The sequence below is a fragment of the Marmota marmota genome, unplaced genomic scaffold (assembly GCF_001458135.2).
Source record: "Marmota marmota marmota unplaced genomic scaffold, marMar, whole genome shotgun sequence".
NCBI classification, from domain to species: domain Eukaryota; kingdom Metazoa; phylum Chordata; class Mammalia; order Rodentia; family Sciuridae; genus Marmota; species Marmota marmota.
Window position 1 is genome coordinate 14,797,144 of NW_026000068.1, and position 23,072 is coordinate 14,820,215.

Sequence of the window (23,072 nt, forward strand, 5' to 3'; positions counted from 1 at the left end):
TCACAGGTGCTAGGCAAGCACTCTACCACTGAGCTACAACCCCAGCCCCTCTATGCTTTCTTTATATACATGCTTTCAAAGATACATTGATTCCAAATGTAGCCATTTAGCACTCAGTACAAATATTATACAACTATCAGAGAGAATATATGTCTGTGTCTTAGAAATATTTATTTTTCTGTAACAGTGAAAAGGTCTTTACATGCATTTACAGAGACATCTGCAAATGTATTTTTAGTATTTTGTTAAATGTTATTTCAAGCTTAATGAATTAATTAAATAAAATTATATTATTGCCTGTATGTAATTTTTTTTAAAAGAAGTCTTAAGTAAATGAGGCACATAAAATAATTTAGCAGTCATATGGTTATTTGGTGTGTAGTGGATTAAATGAAGTCTAGGTCTTAGGTTTGTTTATTGGAGTTGTATAATTTCCTTTGCTTATTTTTTTAAAAAGGACTCATATGATGATTAAAAATAGAGAGCCTTCAAGCTTTTCAATCTTTAAAACAGAAAGACTTTATAATCTAAAGCCTTTAGATTATTCAGAATAAATGCAATGATAACAATAGTACATATAGGTACAGGGAAATTGATTATCTTCAATAGTGAATGTTAAAATAATCATATCAGAATATAACCAGAATGTATGGTTACTTTGAATTTGAGGTGGTCTGTTTAAAAAGATTTAGTTTTGCTTTTTATAATTTCCTTCTGATATAAATTACATTATTTTTTCTATATGGAAATTGAGAGAAATAAAAGAATCTAAAATTTCACATTTATATTGTATCTAGATTATCAATCTGTCATGTCAGAAAAAAATTCAGTTTATTTAATTAACCATTAATAATTTTATAGGTCTGAACTCACTGCTTGATTAGCCATCAATTTAAAATATTGAAATATTATGAATTAAATGCTATTATATATGGTATTTACTTTTAAATAAACTAGTTTAGAAAGGAAGTATGTGAAAAAAATAAAAATTGCACATGAGCTGATAATTATTGAGACTGATTGATGGTCACATAGAAATTTGCTAACTGGTTTTTCCATTTTATTAAGTATTTGAAAGTTTTTATGATAAAAATTTTTAAGACATGAAGTCAAAAGTCAGTTGGGAATGTAAACAATGAAATCTTGGTATTTGCCACTAACTAAAATAACAGGCTTGTAATAACAGGCCATGATAAACATGCCCAGAGCAATTATGAATCTGTCTATGTTCAGCACTAGAATTGTGGACAGCTACTTTGGGCTTTTTCTAGTAGTTTTTGGCATAGCTGTAGCAAGCCTTAATTTTTTGTATTTACTAAAACAAATGCAGGATCTGGGCATTTTATTACATATTTTTATTCTTATATTTTTGAAAATATAAATAATTTTTGTTTATATAGCTTTCTTCATAAAGTCAAAAAAATGAATTTCATCTTACTTTCCCCTGCTCTCACAATTATATTTTCTTTGACAGATGGTCAAATATTACAGTGTTGATTAACAAAAATCAAGGCACTATAACCAATGTGGAATTAACCTTTCAAATAAATGGAATATGGTAACATTTCTGCCACGCACGGTTACATTTGAGCCACTGAGTTCAAGCATGGAAAGGAGGAGCTTCAATCTGTACATTGTTTACATGATAAAAAACAAAAGGAAAGAAATTAGGTTTAAGTGTCAAGTGTTACACAGAATTGTAAGTAAATATTTATACTGTCTTAAGACAACTGCCCAATATTCAAAATAAACTTTTATTAGGCAAGCAGTAGTCTTAACTGATGCTAGATTGATAGAAAAAAAAATGAATACACATAACAAATCATAGTCTCACATTGTTCTTTGTTTGCCAGTGTTGAGCACTTCCCAGAGCTCCCTGAATAGCCAGAAGCCTGTCCTGCCTCTTACACCATGTCCATATTCTGGCACATCTTCAGGCTGATCTGCAGTTCTAGAACAAGGGCTAGACTGAGAGCTTATTATGTGACTTTTCTTCTCTGAATCTTTTCTCTATGGTGTTAATAGTGTCCCACAACATTACCTGGTGCCTGTCAGACAGCTCTAGATATAGATAATCACCTTTGGGATTTGCACAAAAGAGCCTGCAAAGAAATAAAAATTGAGTGAGTTACCTTGCAGCAAGGATTATCTTTGCTTCCGTGTATCTGTGAGACTCTTGGAGAATGTTAGGATTATACAAAAGGTTTCACAGGGCATACTTGTGCAAGAAGGTCCATGAACTTGTATATACAGTCACATAATTTAATTCATTATATCAACTTATTCTTTCTACAAGAGAAAATGAAAATGTCATTGGTGGGAAGTACATGTCAAATTTGCCAATGATATCTGGCATTGTAAAGTTCTACTAGACAAGGACTCTTGGAACCCGAGGTCAGTTGGACTTGGCTGAGTCCTTCTACTTATTGATGAGAATAAGGAAAATAGTTCTTGGCATCTTGGCGTTGTCCTGGTACTTTAGCTGCATCTTACTGTTCACGTGTTGAATATAGATGTGTTCTGAAACATCAACATCTTAAAGGTATACTCTATAACCTTGATGAATCCAAAGGAAGAAAATGATCCTCAATAATTATGCCTGAAAACAAACAAAGCATTAATACCGTGCATGCACAAATATCATCCTTCTACTCCAATCAGTGGTTCCTGCTTCTTTATCAATTACAGATTTAGTCTGGTCCTTCAACATAAGAATTATCATGATACCCAATTATAGAATTATCCTCTACTCACTTACTGATAGCATTTTAACTCAGAGCAAAGCCATTTCTTCAAGTCATTCACTAAATTACCTAACATTAACCAAAATCCTGTAAGTCTTTTCTACACCCTCTTCTTGAAATGTCCTGGGTTATCGTGATGCTATTTTCCCTCATTTGCAAGAAGTAACAGATGAAATTTGTTCAATTTCAGGTTTGATCCTGGTAGTTCTTGGCTAGAGGATAAACTATCAGCAAATGGAACTCTGTCATTGATAAAACAAGTGTGGTTCTTCTATCCAAGATAATAATTGGTCATTTTTTAGTGTAGTAAAATATACATCACATAAAATTAACCATCTTAGCCAATTTTTAAGTGTATGGCTGAGTGGCATTAAGTACCTTCAGAGGCACTACAACTATGTAGCTGCCTACAGAATCATTTAATAATTCAAAACTGGAACTCTACCATTAAAGTTTTTGTTTCTTCCTGCCCCGGCTCATGAAAATTACTATTCTATTTTTTCCATAAATTTGACCATTTTAGGTACCTCATATATGGGGAATCACACAATATTTATTGTTTAGTGTCTGGCTTACTTTATTTAATATAATATCTTCAAGTTTCATGTGTTGTAGCAGGCCTTAGAATTCCATTACTTTTTAAAAGTAAATAATATCACATCGTATGTGTATAGCACATTTTATTTACCTATCCATCTATCCATGGTCATTTAGTTGTTTTTACCTTGTAGCAGCTGTGAATAATGTTGTTATGAGCATTGTATAAATGGTCATAGGTACTTTTTTAGCAGTAACAGAATAATTCCGGCATTTTTCTATTCTGAACAAGAACCTAAAACAGCCTTCCATTTCCTTCCCAGGATACCCCCATTTCTACCAACCCCTTTGCTCCAAGAGGCCAAATATTTTCTAGCAATTACCCTCTGGATGAGAGGGTCTGGATAGAGGGTCATTACTAGAAAAATAATAATGCCATTTCCAAATGTTACCACTGACTTTACCAAGAGCGCAATAGGTTGGGGAAGGACTGGGGGAAAAGTGGAGAAAGGCAAAGCAATTGTGAACCAATTTTTACTTCAAAATGTATTTTCGGGGCTGGAGATGTGGCTCAAGCGGTAGCGCGCTCTCCTGGCATGCGTGCGGCCCGGGTTGGATCCTCAGCACCACATACAAACAAAGACGTTGTGTCTGCCGAAAACTAAAAAATAAATATAAAAAAAAAACTCTCTCTCTCTCTCTCTCTCTCTCTCTCTTAAAAAAAATCAAAATGTATTTTCAAAAGTAAGGTATAAATCTTTGGTGATGTGCTACTCAATGAAGTGTTAAAAATAGGCATGTTGAAGAAGGTTTTCCCATTGAGGTGAAAGATAACATTTATTTCTTTAGCCATTGAGCTATCATTAGATATTTTCTTCCTGGAACATACACTCAAAGAGTTCAGGGACTTTCTGCTCCCTCTCCTCTCTCTAGGAGAGAGCCCATAATAGGCACTCAATAAATATTTATGAAATAAGTGAGTAAAATGAATGATTAGAAGAAGCCCTTAGTATATCTTAAGCACTGTGCAAGATGTTATGGAGTGTCAAATAACACCATCTCCGCCTACATAATGCTTAAAACTAGGTAGGGAATTGGAAACACACCATGAGGTAGCTGTAAAAAAACTGTAATGGATGTGCAGAGGAAGGAAAGATTACCTCTTAGGGATGGTAAGGGAAGTTACGAAGTGAAGATGGTTAGCAGGAAAAGCTTTGACAGATGGAAAATTGAATTATGTAACATAGGGACAATCAAAGTCATGGTGACAGCAAGCAGCATAACAATGAAGGATGGTTTTTAGAACTTTCATTCTGTTCAATAAGCTTTAATTTTTTTTTACTTAATTTAAGTTTCACAGTATCTTTCATTTGCCCATCTCCAGGAGGAAATACTAATTCTTTATATTTCAGATAAGGAAATAAACACAGTAATTAACTGCTAAATCCTGGCTATAAGACTAGGCTTTCAGAACTCATAATTGGTTATTCCAACAAATAGATTGCATTCTTGTGTTTTTATTGGCTTATTTTGGGCTGACACATAAGATGTAAGTATAGGGGAGGAGAAAAAGAAAAAAAAAAACAGAAAACTCTGCAAGGTTAAAGTACTGGAATAAATCAGGGGGTATTACTTTTTTTTTTTTTCCTAGATTTCCAAAGAACTTTACCATATTTTAAGTACAATTGCTTGTACAGAATTATTATTTTATTTGTTCTTTTTAGTTCCTAAAAATTAAAAAAAAATTAAGTATTATTGTTCTTGGACAGAATATTGGGGTAGAAGTTGTAGAGAATAATATTAAAAACCTTGATCATTAGTTGTTAATTTTATTATGATTCTTTCATGCCTTTCTTTATGTTTTTATGTTTGACTACAAATATATTTATGAGCTCTGTTTTTAAAATAATTTGGATGAATATTTTGAATAAAGATCCTCTTTTAAAATATTATTCAACTGAAATGAGTTCCAATGTTTTCTTGCCTATAAGAATCCTTGTTTTTTTGGAAAATAATTCATAATCAATTTAGGTGCAAAAAAATAAAACATATTTCTAACAAGAAGGATTATGAACTAATGAAAGAAAATACATGGCAAAGAGTGCTTTTATTTTTATGGATGGAAGAAGATATGAATTAAAGAGATGCTCCAGATGAGTATCAATGTTTATATTCTTCTCATAATGTGAAGTTGATGGACATGAGAAGGTTACTGGAACAGTTTTAATGGTAGCATGAATCCGCAGCAATAGGCCAGCTTTTACTTATGTTTATAATAATTCGATTTTTAAAGGTAGGCTACTATCAACACTACATTTAAAAATCATTAACATTTCTCATGTTTTGGGATAAAAATGTTGATCTGTACCTTGAGTTGTCTGCATAGATTAAAAATCCAAGGTTCATATTTATTTCCAGCAACTATATGTATGAGAAAGAAATATAAAAGGAGCAGAATTTAAAATAATAGAGTTGAAAAAGGCCTAGAGATTGGTATCAACTTCTACTGTAGTTTGCCAGCAGATGTGATGGTTTATTTTATGTGTCAACTTGGCTATGTTATCTATGATGCCTGATTGTCTGGTCAAACACTAGAATGGATGTTGCTATGAAGATGTTTATGGATGAGATTAGCATTTACGACTGTTGACTCTGGGTAAAGCAGATTACCTGCTATAATAGGGGTAGGCCTCATCCAATCAGTTGAAGGCCCTCAGAGCAAACACTGAAGTTTACTGAAGAAGCTATTCTACCTCAGGACTAAAACATACTACTCCTTCCCAGCTTTTGCTGCAAATTTCAGACTTGCCAGCTCTCACAATCATGTGAACCAATTTCTTAAAACAAACCTCTTTCTCTCTGTATATACTACTGGTTCTGTTTTACTGGAGAACTCTAACTAATACAGTGGCCAAACTAAAAGCCAGATTAATTGTGTGATTTTTCCTGATGTCATTTAGTAAATGATATCAGGGTTTGTGAGAGAAAGATGAGGAAATTAGGTAATAAAATATTATTCAAAATATTGATTACAGGCAGGCCAAGAAAGAAATTTGGAACTATCAACTTTCAGCCTTGTCTTTCCTGGTAGATTACATGCTCACAATATTAATGGCTAATGTTAGCATAAAATCTAACACATTTAAAAATCCCGGTATTCAAAGCAGAATAAAGACAGAAGGAAGTTTTCTATGCTTTCCCAAAAGACAGTGTGTGATTCTTTACAGAAAGAGTTTTCTTCTACATTTAAGGTGGTTCAATAATTATTTTACCCTCTTGAAAAAGAATACTTTAAAAGGCTAGGACTGGCTAGGAAAGACAGAGAGGTAAACACAAATATCTTGTTATTTCAGTGAACATGCATACACTCTCCTGAAAGCTTCACTACAAATCTCTGAGTTTTATCATCATCTTATAATGGAGAAAATGAGCCTTTGTAAAATAGAGAGTTTGCTCAATCTACTCAGAAAAAGAGCAACTAACTCTCAGATCTAACTTTTCCTTGTTTCCCTGCAGTGATATCCTGAGAGTAACAACATTAGTCAGTAGGGTGTTTATTACAGGTCTCTTGACTAAGAATCCTATGGAAAAAAATAAAATTCTCATTTTAATTAAAAGGATATGTGGGTTCTGTTGTGCTAACATGAATATTAAGATTTGCTAGGGGGAAAAATTCCAGTACATCTCATTCTCATTCCAAAAGATAACCCTACTATGTCTTCTTGAAGATATGAACTGATTCTATAAGGAGAATGGAAAATTTGACCAAAATGATACAACATTATCTTTCTTGTCTCCATCTTTTCCACACTGTTCCCCAAATTGGTGGTGAATATTCTTTGGTCTTAGCATTCTTGTACAAGTAGACTCTAGGGTTTAAAAATGCCAAATGGGTTTGCTGAACTGAAACGATTATTCTCATGTTTCATATCTCTCTCTCTCTCCCCCCCCTCCCTCCCTCATCCCTCCCTCTCTCCCTCTCCCTCTCCCTTTCCCTCCAACCTTGATTTTTATTTCTCCAACCCAAGAATTTCCTTTGGGAAAAGAATTTATATACCACTGGATGTAAGAATAGGAGCACCTTTGTTTCATCTCCATTCTCTGGACTGCAAAGGCCCAACACACTTTAAAAAAAATTTTTTTAGTCGTAGATGAACACAAATCTTTATTTTATTTATTCATTTTTATGTAGTGCTGAGGATCTAAAGCATTGCCTCACGTGAGCTAGGCAAGTATTCTACCACTGAGCTACATCTAATCCTTCTCTATATATTCCCACTCAGGCCACCAGGCTTGTCTCAGAACATGAATAAGACTTCATCTCTCCTCTTTCTCATTGGAAAGTATGTGGACCCAGTTCTTTGGAGACTCAGTGAGAGATTTCTCCTGAGAGAGAAATATCTTTCTAGGCTGCCAAAAAAAAAAAAAGGAAAATTCAGACAATCACATAGATCACTTCAAATGGTGCCGGACACATTTCACCAAATGCTCCAGGCAGTCATTACAGCGTGCCATTGGGAGATGTGGTGGTTTTCTTCCTGCATCAGGCTTCAGTCTTGCCCTGAGTGCCATGAAACCAAGAGGGAGGCCAGAGGCAGCTTTCTCTGTAGAAATAACAGATCTCCGCTATCTGGTGCAATGCTTCTTTACTACCAAATGTCTGAAGCAGGGTTCCAGGGATAAGTAGGAACCATCTAGAATTTACTGCCCTTCCCTGACACCACAGTTGTCAGCTATTCCAAGAATTAGGCAAATTGGTAACTAAAGACCACCATTTTGTGTAAGTAGGGTTGTGGGCTCTTCCCGAGGAAATTCATATCCAGAAAGCTTACGGAAAGGAAGACTCTTCACTAAGAATGGGAAGTCCTGAAAATCAGCGTAAAAGTCTGGCCCTCAAGAGACAGTTACACCCCCAAAGTATGCTAGGATTCTAGGTTCAACCCCAAGACTGTCATTCATACAAAAAAGACCAGGAAGTCACACCAGTGGACGGAGAAAGACCATGGACAGAGCAAGACCATGGACAGACCGGCGGGGAGAATCAAGTTAAAAAATAAAATATAAAAGGCTAATAGTAAGAAGCCAAGGAAAGCTGCAGAATGGCGAGGAAAGGCAGAGCCGCCTAGGAGGAGTGAGACTGGAGGAAAGAGTCAGGAGGGAGGGGAGAGCGAGGAGAGCTGAGCACGGACGTCAGGAACAAAAGCTCCGGCTGAGTCTGGCGGAGGCACTGAGGGAGCACGGGGTGTTTTGAATAATTATTAAAATTAGCATGTGTCTGCGCCATCCTGTGGGTGTGGCGCAGAGCGGAGTGTAAACTCTAGCGGGGCTCCAGCAAACATTGGATTAGCGGTAGCAGCCTGCCAGCCTGCCCGAGGAGTGCGGGGACCAGCTCGCGGCACGTCGACCAGCACGATGGCCTCGTCTCAGGGGAAAAACGAGCTGAAATTCGCCGACTGGATGGCAACTCTGCCGGAGAGCATCCACAGCATCCCCCTCACCAATTTAGCCATCCCAGGTAGGCGCGCAGAGGCTGCTCGCCCAGCGCTTGGCGCCCGCTCTACCTGCCCCGCCCTGCTTTATCTGCCACTAAGTGGTAACTTGCCACGATGCCCGCGGGAGGGAAACTCGTCTTCAGGGGTGGGTCTCAGGCCAGGCGAGTGCTTGCCTGGTGACCTCGGGCTTCCGGGCATTTTCCGAACCTCTGGGGACCGTGGCGCCAGGAGTCAAGGTGACTGCTTCCCCCCAGGGTTATTGAAGCAGGCTGTTTGCGCAGGACTGGGGTAGGAAAGAAGCCGGGCTTTAGGATGGCGCCTCGTGCCCCCTCCCATGATTTTCCCTGCAGATTTGGGGAGCACAGGGCGGTTTCTGAAGCTGAGGGGTGATAGTGCGCGGTGAGTAAGAGCTGGTGTCCGAGGGACTCTGCTCCCGCGAGTGGACCTGAGTCTATCCCTAGCAGGGAATGGAACAGATTTGGTAGATTCTCGGTTAAAACCTACTCGAGTCATTAATATTCGTTCCCAGGCTCCTTTAAAAAGACAAAGCACTTCTCAAGAGTGATGAAAGTTCAGGGACAGGCGGCAGCGTGATCGCTGCCCTTGACAGAGAGCTGAAGGGGGCGAGAAGCTTGCACCGTCTCCTGATCTGCGTGTACTCTGAGGACCTGGCCGAGTGGCCACCATCTGGAGTCTGGTCCAAGTGCAGTTAGCAACGTTAAGGCACTCGGGTCAAGAAAGCAAACCCGTGCGAGCCTGGCGTTTGCTGCTCCGGACAGAAACTGGGCATGGGAACCTGCGTGAGCAGGGGCGGAGGGGTGGGATTAATGCGCAAATGGTGGGAGAAAGGTGAGTGAGCCGAGTCCAAACAGCTTAGAAGGAAGGAAGCATGGAGGGGCGGGGGGCGATACGAGGAAAAGACATGGGGGTATCAAGAGGTTTCAGTATGGCGCGCGCGACTTGGACTAGAGCAGTTTCTGGGTTGGGGGTGGGGGGGGGGCGGTTGCGCAGCCGTCCCTAGCTCTAGTAGCCATTGAGGGTGGGTCTTTTCAGGACAGTTTACAAGGATGACAGCTGGGAACCCGGCCACACTTCCCTAGCAATTTGGCTATGCACATGGACTGAGGGAGCGCACACCTGATCCTTTCAGGACCTGGCTGGAGGGCAGTTTCCGGATAGAAGAGAACTGGCTTATTAAATTTAACCTTCTGGACTACCTCTTCTTGGTCTGCCCCATCCAGCGCCCTTCTCAGCCACTGATGGAAGACATAATATATAAAGAAAGAAAGGTGGGGGGCTAACCCAGGAAAAAAGCGGGGGGTGGAGAGTTCTCCTGAAAACCCCAAGAAGATCCAACAAACAATGCTGAAATTGATCAGTAACTCAAATCAAGGGTTGTTGGTAAAGTGGGTGTTTGGTGGCTATAAAAGACACTGGCTTCCCTGAGTGCCTTCTACAGAAAGGGTTGTCTCTTTTTGCCATTCTTCAACACCTGTCTTCCCAAGGGCCTGGAGATCCGCAAGGGAAAGAATAACCCAGCTTCTCCACTCTGTACTTACTCGGCTACCTGGCTGAGCCTGGGGATTGCTCTTTTGAAGGAGATAGTAGAAAGCACACAACTTTGTTGGCAAAACTCCACTATCACTTACACAGGCATTCTTATCCCTTTTCTTCCTCTATTTTTATTTGAATTTTAGACAGTTACTTTCACTTGGTCTAACCTGAGTTACTTTTTCTTTTTCTTTTTTTAATCCACACATAGAAGATAAGAAGGGCAAGGACTGAGATGGCAGGTTTTTGATAGGGTATTCTCCAGAGATTAAGGAAAATTAAAAGACTAAGTTGGTATAAATAGTAATGAGTGTTGATACCACATCTGAATCTACCTTACATTTATGTAATACTGCACTTTTCATAGTCCTGGTATGTATTTTAACTCACATCCTCCCCAGAATCTCTGAAGTAGACAATACTGTGTTATTATCTCCTTTTCCTAGATGAAAAAAAAAAAAAAAACTGAGACAGTGTAGGCAAAATGACATACAATCAGTTCTGTAAACTGACCCTTAAAATGGATGTTAAGGAAAATCTTCTAGGAATTTTGGAGGGAAATGCTTTATGATTTGTGTCTAGATGATTCAGCACCAACAGGTACTAACCAACATGAGTAGACTATGAACTAGGCATTAGCAAGAACAGGATAAATCTCCCAGGCGGGCGGGGAGGGGAAACTTGAGGTCTAAGAGTTTGATATTCTGGAGATCTTTGAGAAGAGACATAAAGATGATGGCATTGGAATGCCATGGGAGCTTCTGCTGCTTTCCCAAACCCTGTTAGCATGATATTCAATGTGAATCCACTGCAAAGTCTCCCATTTTCACCAAAGTACTTCCGAGAAATACACACATCAACACACAACATATTTTACCAAATCTATACGCCTAAATACTCCCATAACTCTGTAGTTATGGCATGTTTGGGTGTGTATGTGATATATCTATATCTATATATACATATGATTTATTCATATTTATCTATATATATCACGTAAACACACATATATGACAGATCTCTCCCTCTCTCTGTCCCTCTCATTCTCTCTCCCTTCCTCCTCTTTCTCTCTATATACATATATACATACACACAGATATACATATATATCACCAAGATTAAAAATAGGTTTAGTGCTTTTCTGCATTACTCAACACTGAAAATTTTTGGAGGAAAGAAGACATTCAAACTTAGATAGTCAGAGAAGACTAATTGGAGACTATTAAACACTAATGGAATAATTGCCTTAAAATCATGCTAATAGCTTCCTGGCTGCTACATGTTTACTTGGCCAGTTGCTACAGCTTGAATTAAGCAATTATCTCCACCATTTAAAACCACGCCTGGTGCACCACACAAGTGTTTCTGTAGAGGAGAGCTGCTGCTCAGCCGTCCTCAAAGCTTCAGGTTTCTTAGGTGAAGCAGCAACAAAGTGGAGAACTAATTATGAGGCCATGTACTTGGGGCAGCTGACACAAATTACCCAGAACTAGAGCAAAGAACAATCTTCATGTGTATGATATTACCCACCATGTGTGCAGTTCTGGCATCTCTAAATGTTTCTCAAGTGTCTGCATCTTGAATGCTTTCAGTCTCCCAGTGCTGTTTTGCATTTAAATGGCTTCATGATTTTGTATTGACTGGGCTGAAGAATTAAGTTAGTCATTGATATTAGTAATTTTATTTTCATTTTTTTTCCAAGGGAATAATACTGCTAGAACACATAAATTGTTATTCAAATTTCAGTTTTATTTATCATTTCTTTCTCTCTCTCTGATGAAACCAAACTAAGTTTTCATTCATCTATATTTATTAACAATGGCATTTGGCATTATGAATGATGATTCTTCTTACTTTAAGCAGGTAAGAAAAGATAAACAGAGATGGAAACAGGAAAATAAAGTATAAGTTCAGGTAAAGGTGAGTGATGAATATTTAGCATCTTTGAAGCAGAGTTCTAAATATACAATCATGGTGGCCTCAGAACCTTTGAAGAGAGATGCAACACAGCGGCAGAGTTGGCAATCTGAATCTGGGGCAGGGTGTCATTCTGTGCAAAATTTAAAAGATGGGGAAGGATTTAGCTCATGTAAAGGATGTGCTATACATTTTGGATAGATGATAAAAATCTTATATACACCATAGCAACAAACTGACCATGCAATAATTAAAAATTGGCCAAAATATAGTGGGGCTGGAACCTCAGAGAGAATTATGTTTTCTTGAACAGGCAGTTGTTGGTTATATTTTAGATAAGGAAAACAGAAAGGCTTTCTAAGTCAATGATTATACCTATGAATTTGTTCATTTCCTTTAGAAAATGCCAACTCCAATAAAAAAAAATAACAGTTTTACTTAGGAAAACCAGACATTTAGCCAACTCTGATTTGTGTGAATGGATGTGTATGTATGTCTACTTTTGTTTATTTTTGTTTGTTTGTTTGTTTTATGCAGTCCGAGGGCTTAAACCAGGACCTCACACATGCTAGAGAAGAGCTTTATCACTGAGCCATACTCTAGCCTTTATAACCACACCTTGTTAGTTTTTAATTTCTTTCCTCACAATAATCCCTTCTTGTTGCCAGTGATTTTGGATGTCTTCTTCCTGTTCTTTGTAATTTACTATTTCTATTTTAATTGGCATTAGACACTCTATAGAATGAAGGTTGGACTGGATCTAGTTGTATTCTAAGAAAAAGCAGGGTTTTTTCTATATTTTTAGTCAGTACAGTGACTACAGTGATATCACAATCAAAGTGATAGGCAAGCAAAATGAAAGAAAGTTGTTTAGAATGAATATCCCTCCTGTGTTGCCTCTCTAATTCCCAGTTTAGTTTTCATTTTGCTAAGAAAAGAAAATGAAGAATATCCTGTATTTTCTTTTTAAAATTTATGTTTTAATTGACACAAATTGTAAATATTTATGGAATGCCACACAATGTTTTGATACCTGTGTAATGTTCAAATCACCTTAAACATATATATATATATATCTTCAAATGTCTATCATTTCTTTGTGGTGAAAATATTCAAAATCCTTTCTTCTCACTTTTTTGGAATACACCATACATTATTATTATTATCTGTAGTCACCCTACTGTGCAATAGAACACCAGAACATGCGGTCATCTACCTGTAACATAGTATCTGACAACCAACCTTTCCCTATCCCTTCTTCCTCCCTACTCTCCCTGAAGAATATCTGAAATAATTTGTTCCACTAGGATATTTTTCTTTATGATTTGAATTCAATCTCCAACTATCTCCACTATTTCAATCAATGTAAAGTGAAATATCATTTAGGAGGTATTCTTCTATGCACTCATGATTTTTGCATACTCCATCAATAATCTTCTAATGCCTTGCTACTCAGAATTGGTCCAGGAACAAATAGCATTGGTGTACAAGGGAGCTTAGTAGAAATGCAGCAAGCATCTCAGATCCCACCCCTCAGATACATCTAATTTTACTTTACATTTTACATTTTAACAAGATTCCTATCCCTCAGATTTATATACACATTTAAAGTCAGAGGAACAGTGTTTTATTAAATTTCTAAGGGGGACCTTTGTGTAAGTGGCAGAGCCAAACTTAAATATACATCTTTCTACTGGGTTCTTTCTGTTGTACCATCCATTTTATCTGTGAGCTTAAAACCAGAACTCCATACTTGACTCAAGGCTAATGGCTCAGGCTCAGAACATTTCTGATAACTGACATTACAGTTCCTCATGCACCTTGAGCATAAATGTTATTTAATTGCTACTTAAGTGTTCAGATTAGATCACTCTGATAAATGTAAAACCTTTCCCTTCATTTCTTTAAAGTCCTGATGCTCATTGATATTGGCCATCAGCACCACTTAAAATGAGCCATTTGGTGATGCTAGTGGACACTAACACCAATTTAGCAAACTTCCCTATGTTGGTTCTTTGTCCATTTGGTTTCATTCTTTATTGTACACAGGTCCAGATACTGTTGTTATATCTACACATTGCAGGTTTATTCATTTTATGTGTAAGCTAGAACTTTTCAATATTGTTTTTCATTAAAAGTGGCATCATACATGCAAAATGTACTGATCATCGCATCAGAAAACCATCAAAAGAAAAGGCAAATAGTAAACTGGTTTTTGATATAAAGAAATTATTAATCTTGCTTGTATTTGCAAGACACTTCGATTATTTGAAGCATGATTTACATGGAATAGAAATAGGTATAAATGTGGTTATAACTTACTTGTTTGAATTTCAGTTATTTGACATAATAAATTTTCTAAAATAGTTAAAACACACACACACACAAGCATACACAAACACAGCTCTAGAATTGCTAAAATGGATAACACAATGTTTATATGTTAAGGTTCATGCCCTATTTGCATATGAAAATTTATCATACCCGTATTTAGAGTTTTCTCTTATTTAATTCTAACCTTACCCAATCAGAACAGAAAGAGTAAATTACAAAGAGGAGAAAGAATGTTGGGTGCCTTATGGCAACAATAAAAGTAGGGAATATTTGTGAAGGAACACTAATGAAGACACACTGACACCAAAGGTAGTGTTCTCTAAGGTCTACCAGCTCAGCTGCAAAATCAAAGTCATAACAATTGTCCCTTTTAATTCATTCCAAATACTTTCTCAATGGATTTCCAAATAGTTTTAAAAAATCTTTGGGTAGATTCTTGAGTATGTCTCTGAGCCAGCTCTTTGGTTGGAATGGATAAGCCAGTACTTTGGGCTGCCATGTTATCTCTGCCATTTTCTTTCTTTCGTTTGGGGGAAGTTTTATAGAGTTGTCACTGATGCTACTTTAATAGATAGAGAGAAATCTTGCTCCCATAGGCTTCAGCACAAGACATCACAGCCACTTGGGAGCTCACCAGAATTTGTGCTGTGTCTGCAGAGGTTCTATATTGAGAACGTTAATGTCTAACAAGGGTCAAAGGCTTCCAGAGCTGCGTCCCCCACTGGGAAACTGCTGAGGCCAACTTCTACTACTCCTGACTCTGCCATGGCTGCTGAAGCCTGAGTTTCAGCACTGCTCAAACCTACATGTCTTGTTGTTTTGTTGCTTTTGTTGTTACCCTCTGGTCTTGGGACTCAGGTATGAGTTTAAGATGAGAGGGCAGAGGACAATATGTGGGATATTTTGTTCTATTCTCAGTGTTAGTTCACTATGTGTGTGTGTGTATATATATATATATATACACACACACACACACATATGTGTGGGTGCATTTGTGTATCTACTTTCTCTTAAGGTAACTTCTTTTTTCAGGGAGCTTTTGATTTCTCCTATAAGTAAACCTCTGGTGGATGCTACCTAATCATTCCTATATATATGTCTAGAGTAGAAAGATCTGTATTTTTTTCCCAGCAAGCATCCTGGGACAATGTAAATATATCAGCCTATTGCCATGTGCTAGCCAAATAATCTGACAGACTTAAAATGATCTCTAAGGGCTCCATTGAATTGAAGTACAGAGTAATCGATGTACTCTGACCCCATTGAGAAAAGAGAAAATCACACACACGCACACACACACACATACACACACACATTTTAATTCTTGTTGCTTAAAGGGTTAAGCTCCATTTCCTGGAAAATTTCCCAATTCCAACTAGTCTGGATGCCCTTTAACCACAAGCATTAATTTTTGGAAAGCAGGGAACATACCACCATGATGTGCGCTCAAAGATCTCTTAGACATAGTCATATGGAATTTAATCTACTCAAGTCTCAGAAGACTGCATACCAGAAAATTATCTAAATCATATATTCCAAAAAGGAGGGGAAAAAAATCTACCATGGTTCAGAATTGCTGCCAAAAGCTTTATACAGCACCATATGTTTTTAATATGCTCTATTAAGAAGGGAGGATAGGTCAGGAAGAGAGGGGCTGAAGGAGATGGTTTAACACTCTGGAGAAGCATCCATGATTAGTCACCTCCGGAAATCAGGTACTGAAACAGATGGCCCTTGGGCTTGTTGGATGTGCTCTTGTTATGTTTCTATGTTTCATTGCAGATCCTGGTAGTGGACAGCTCTTATGACACATCATTTTAAATGCCGGCTAATGATATGTTTTACATAGAAGAATTCTCCTGGCGAGTTAATGTTTATGAAGCAATCATGTTACCCTTAGTCAACATTAGAAATGATAATTTGGTTCCTTAATTCACTTCGGAAATTTTTATTTCATGAAAGAAAGTGGGCTAAGGTGAATGGTAATCTTAGCTGTCTGCTAAGCTTTCCTGGAGGCCCCTTCTGGCATTTGGTGATGAAGAGGAAAATGCACTTCCCAGATTCCCGATAGACAAATGGGAACATGCTTCAGTGCACACCTCAGGCCAGACACCCCTGTTGCCATGTGGTGGACTAAGAAGAGGTTCAGAGCTGCCTTAGGCAGTGTAACCTCTAAGCTCACTGACCTGCCTTGAATTTTTCGCAAGATAAAAGGTGGTCAAGGAGGTGTAAAGATACTAATATAATGGAAGGGTGCAGAATGTGAAGTTTTGAATAGCCCTCACAACCCCCTCACATCCTCATTTCTCTTTTTATCAGGTCAAATTCTTTTATCAACATTTTAATTGCCCCCTTGAAAATATCCTTAACTTTCTCATCTCACTCTTTCCTATTCTCTTTACCTGGAAAAACCTAGATCAATTAAACTCAAACTTGTACCTATTAAAATCTGAGAAAACTTCAGTGGATAAATGTTGCTGGAGAAAAATCACGCAGACTAGATGACAGGATTCACTAGAAATTTCTGAACATGAATTTTAAATGGGCATTCAGTACTGCCAGAGACTCTTAATTACACTTACCAAGTAACTTCATTTTCCTTGTCTCTGAGATGACAGTTTCATAGCTATTCTTATTTCTCAAATCAACATCTACTGCCCACCTGATTTAAGCTGCTTATCTCACCTCTTATTTAGTAGAAAAAAAATTAGATGCTAACAAGTAAGAACTTTCTCACCACTGAAACCGCTAGTCCACCTGTGCCTATTTTTGTGAAGGTTGGATTTCATTTAGATACGTGGGAAGATGTGGATCTGCTCCCAAAAAAATCCAGCTTCTTCTCTTGTGTTACAGATCCTATCCACTCTAATCTCCTCAAAGTTTACTCTTGAATTATCCACTCTCTAGTGAGTGGTCTTTTTCCTTTACCTCTCTGGGATCACTCAATCAGCACACAAACATGTTAATAGTACACTCTTTGGGGGAAAGTCCTCTTTGGTACCACATCTGCCTCTCTATCTGTCATACTATTTCTCTAATACATGTGGAAATATCCTTTCTGTCTTTAGATTGTTTTTTCTCTTCCTCTCCTTAGCCCATCCAAATCTTATTATTTCTTCACCACTGCACTAAAATTGTTCTTATCAGAGTTATGAATGATCATATTTTGCTCAAGCTAAAGACTGTCTCTATTATCCTATTTGACTTCTCAGCAGCATTTGATGTGGCCCACCTCATGCCACTTCTTGAAACATATTCCTCCTTTGGTATTTTACCCAACTTTAACTTTTCTCTCTCTCTGTGTGGTTAAAACACACAACATGTTATTTACCCTCTTAACAAATCTTTAACTGTGCAATATAATATTTGCTAGCTCAAAGTGCAATGTGGATACATAGAACTTTTTCAGTTCGCACAACAGAAACTTTATACCCATTGGACAGAAACTCTCCATTCCCTCGGTTGTTACCAGTCTTTGGTAACCACCATTCTACTCTGTGCCTTTAAGAGGTTGACTACATACATCATATTAGTGAAATCATGAATGTTTTTGTCCTCCTATAGCTGGTTTATTTCACTTAACATAATGTTCTCAATGTTTATCTAAGTTGTAGCATATGACAATATCCTTTTTTTATGGTGGAATTATCATCTGTTTGTATGAATGTGCCATATTTTTTTTATCCATTCATCCATTGATGAACATTTAAGTTGTGAACAGTGCAATGAGCATTGGGGTGTAAATCTTGATTCAAGATCCTGATACCAATTCTATTGGAAAAATACCCCAAAGTGGGTCTGCTAGGTCAGTATAGCTCTCTTTCTAATTTTTAAAGGAACCTCCATACTGTTTTCAATACAGGCTACATCATTTTGTATTCTCATCAGTAGTGTCCAATGATTCCAATTTCTCCACATTTTCAGCAACTTGGTATTTTCTGCAATTTTCATAAAATTTGGTAGCCATTCTAACAGGTGTGAGGCAATGTCCCACTGAGGATTTGATTTTCCTTTCCTGGTGGTTAGTGATGTTGAGCACCTCTTTATATGCCACTTGGCCATTTTATGAGACATTGTAAATCTATCCTTTTCCCTCTGTTTTTAATCTGGTTGTATGGTTTTGTTGCTATTGAATCATAGGAATTCCATATATATTTTGAAATTAACCCCTTATCAAATAAATGATTTGCAAATATTTTCTCCCATTCTATGGGATGTCCTTTTACTCTGTTGATAGTTCCCTTTGCTGCACAGAAGCTTTTTAGTAAGATACAGTCTCATTTGACTATTCTTGCTTTTAGTGCTTGGGCTTTTGGTATCATATCAAAAAAATTATCACCAAGCATATTTTCATGAAGATTTTAGCCTATGTTTTCTTCTGGAAGTTTTAGAGTTTCAAGTTTACGTTTACATCTTTAATTATTTTAATTTGATTTTTGTGTATGGTGTAAGACAAAGGTCCAATTTCATTCTTTCACATGGATGTCCAGTTTTTCAAACATCGCTTGTTGAAGACACTGTTCTTTCCTTATTGCTATTGTTTATTCCTGAGTTGCATGTCTAAGATAAGTTGACAATACATTTGTGAATTTATTTTTGGCTATTATGTTGCACTGGTTTATATGACTATTTTTATGCCAGTTTTATACTATTTTGATGTCTGTGTTCTGTAGTTTAGTTTGAAATCAAAAAATGTGAGGCCTCCAGCTTTGTTCTTCTATCTCAAGATTGTGTCCTTTCAAGTCCTAGGTGGTTTCAAATGAATTTAGGATTGCTTTTTCTATTTCTGCAAAAGATGCCTTGGGAATTTGAAGGGGATTGCATTGCATCTACAGATTGCTTTGGGTAGTATGAACCTTTGAGTGATAGTAAGTGTTCCAATCCAAGAAAACATCATGATGGGTTTCATTTGCTTGTATCTTTTAATTGCTTTGTGCAGTGCTACGTAATTTTCAACTTATAAATCTCTTCGCCTACTTGGCTAAGTTTTTTTTTTCTAAATGATACATTCTTTTGGATGATATTAGAAGTGTGATTGCTCTTAATTTTTCTTTTGAACTGTTCATTGTGAGTGCATAGAAACACAAGTAAGTTTTGTACATTGATTAGGAATCCTGCAACTTTATTCAATGTATTTGCTAATCATAGGAGGTTTAATTTGGGGATCTTTGGGTTTTCTACATATAAGATCATGTTCTTTACAAACAGATATGATTTTACTTCTCCCTCTTTCATTTGGCTGCCTTTAATTTCTATTTTCTTCCCTAATTGCTCTGGCTAGGAAATATAGTAGTATGTTGAATAGGAGAAGTAAGAGTGGACACCCTTAGCTTGTTCCTGATATCAAAGGACAAAGCTTTCAGATTTTGACATTGAATATGGCTATAGCCTAGTCATATATGGCCTTTACTGTGTTGGGGTACATCTCTTATATACCTAATTTGTTGAAAATTGTGATCATAAGAAGACGTTGAGGTTTGTCAAATACTTTGTCTGCATCTATCCATATGATCACAAGATGTTTATTCTTTGTTATGTTAATGTGATGTATCACATGAATAGTTTTTTATATGTTGAACCATTCTTGCCTCTCAGGGATAAATCACACTCAATCATCATGTATTCTTTTAATGTGCTGTTTGGTTTGTTAGGATTTGTTGAGGATTTTTACATCAATGTTCATTAGGGATATGGATCTGAAGTTTTCTTGTAGCATTTTTTTTTGCCTTTGATATTAAGGTAATGCTGGCCTCATAAAATGAGTTTGGAAGCATTCACTTATTGAATTTTTTTGGAAGAGTTTGAGAAGGATTGGCATTAATGCTAATTAAATATTTGGTAGATTTCTCCTGTGAAGACTTGGGATTCTGGGCTTTTATTTGTTGAGAGGTTTTTACTGAATCAATCCTTTTACTTGTTATAGGGCTATTCAGATTTTTTATTTCTTTATTATTTAATCTGGATTGGTCATACAATTTTAATAATTTATGTATTTCTTATAGGTTATCTCAATTGTTGGCAAATAATTGTTCATAGTAGTCTTTTAGGATCCCTTGTATTTCTGTGGCTTTAGTTGTAATGTCTTCTCTTTCATTTAAAATTCTGTTAAGTCCTCTGGTTTGTTTTTTTTTTATCTTGGTGTAGTTAAATGTTTGCTAATTTTATGTTTCAAAGAATTAAATATTATTTTTTATGATTTTTTCTATTCTCTATTTTATTTATTTCTGCTTTTATCTTTATTATTTCCTTCCTTCTACTAACAAGGAGCATAGTTTGTTCTTTTTCTAGTTCCTTGAAATTTCTTCTCCATTTTTTTCTCTTTCTTTCTCTCATTTTTCTCTTTTTGTGATAGGGGGAGAAAGGGGAAGGGTACTGGGGATTGAACCAGGGATACTTTACTTCCAAGCTACATCCCAGCCCATTTTATCTTATTTTATTTTGAGACAGGTTCTTGCTAAGTTGACCAGGCTGACCTTGAACTAATAATCCTCCTGCCTCAGGCTCCTGAGTTGCTGGTGTTACAGGCATGTGCCACTATGCCTGGTTTTTCATGTAGGCATTTATCTTTATAAGATTTCTTCTTTGTACTGCTTTTGTTGCATCCTGTAAGTTTTGTGTCTTCATTCTTTTTTTCTTTTTCTCAAGGTAATCTCTATATTCTCTGTTGATTTCATCTTCCTATTGGTTTCTTTCTTCCCATTGGTTGTTTAAAATGTGTTTAATTTCCACATATTTGTTCCAGTTTTCCTTCTTCCGTTGTTTACTAGTTTCATTCCATTTTGGTCAGAGAAGATACTTGTTATGATTTTTATTTTAAAATTGCTAATTTTAAATCAGAAATACTACCAAATTTGAAATGTGTTTAGTTCCAACACAACATTCAAAAAGTTTCAGATTTCAGAGCATTTCAGAATTTGGATTTTTCTGATTAGAGATGCTCAGTCAATAATATATAGGCAAATATTCTGACATCAAAAAAACTATGACATCTGAATATTTCTAGTCCCAAAGCATTTTGGATAAGAGACATTTAACTGGTACTGTTACTGTGTGGAATTTCTCCCTTTAGATCTGTTATTGTTTGCTTCATCTACTTGGGCACTCTGATATTAGGTATACATATATTTGTAATTGTGTTCTCCTCATTATTTGGCACTTTTATGATTTTTAACATTTCTCTTTGTCTTTTGTGACAATTTTTGACTTAAAGTCTGCTTGGTTTGATATATGTATGACTATTCCTACTTTGTTTTTGCTTACTGTTTGCCTGGACTATCTTTTCTCAGTGTTTAACTTTCAGAATGAGTGTTTATAAATCTAAAGTGTGTCTCTTGTATACAGCATGTAGTTAGAGCATATATTTTCCTCCAACCTCTCTGTCCTTTGATTGAGGAGTTTAGTTCTTTTATGATTAAAGTAATTTCTTATAGAGAAAAGCCTAAATATTACCATTTGTTAACTGCTTTCTTTCTGTTCTATAGCTTTTTTGTCCCTCTTTTATCATTCTTGTTTTGTTGTGACATACTTTGGCTCCTTTCTCATTTTTGTTACTTCTTCTCCTTCTCCTTCATGTGTGTAACATCAGTAGATGCTTTATTCACAGTTACCATGTTTACATGACACATCTTATAGTTTTAACACTACTTAGCCCCATACAAAAATTCTATGATTTTTATTTCCCCTCTACCTATAAACTTTGTTATTAATGTTCCAGATTTTGTGTCCATTAACATATTTTACAGTTACAGTATTTATATTTTTGTCTTTTAATTCCTAACATGAGTAAAAAGTGATTTACATACCAACATCTTGATTGCAGTACTCTGTGTTTTTCTATATATTTTCCTTTACCAGTGAGCTGTATATCTGCATACAATTTCATGCTGCTGTCTAACATGTTTTCATTTTAACTTGAAGGATTACCTTTACCATTTTGTGTAAGGCAGATCCAATGGTGATGAACTGTCTAAGCTTTTGTTTGTCTGGGAAAGTATTAAAATCTCTGTCATTTTTGAAAAACAGATCTGCCAGTTATAGTATTCTTGGTTGACCATTATCACGCTGTATGGCTGGCAAGTTTTCCACTGAGGAATCCACTGATGGTTTTATAGCATTTCCCACATACGTGAAGAGTCAGTTTTTGCTTGTGGATTTAAAAGTTATCTGTCTTTGACTTTTAAAATTTGATTATAGTCTGTCTTGGTATGGACTTCTTAGGTTGAGTTTCTCTGATTTCTTGAATCTGGATGTCTATTTCCTTGCCCAGATTTGGGAAGTGTTTGATGGTTATTTTTTGAAATAACTTTCTGATTTTTGTTAATCTTTTTCTTCTCTCCCCTTAAATTCCATGATACATATATTGGTCCTCTTGATTCAATCCCATATGTTTTGCAGACTTTCTTTACTCTTTTATTCTTTTTATTTCTCTGACTGGATAATTTTATATGATTTGTCCTCGAGTTCACTGATTCTTTTTTCTGTTTGATCAAATCTATTG

At 36.5% G+C, this 23,072-nt stretch overlaps 1 protein-coding gene across 1 annotated transcript in view; it reads left to right on the plus strand.

Moving 5' to 3' along the window:
* Nucleotides 1-8,381: 8,381 nt before the first annotated feature.
* Plcxd3 (phosphatidylinositol specific phospholipase C X domain containing 3) overlaps nucleotides 8,382-23,072 on the plus strand; it is a 152,496-nt gene continuing 137,805 nt past the window's right edge. Inside the window, exon 1 of the mRNA XM_048814025.1 lies at nucleotides 8,382-8,796. Within this exon, the coding sequence (XP_048669982.1) occupies nucleotides 8,694-8,796 (103 nt within the window). The 5' untranslated portion in view covers nucleotides 8,382-8,693. The remainder of the gene's footprint in view (nucleotides 8,797-23,072) is intronic.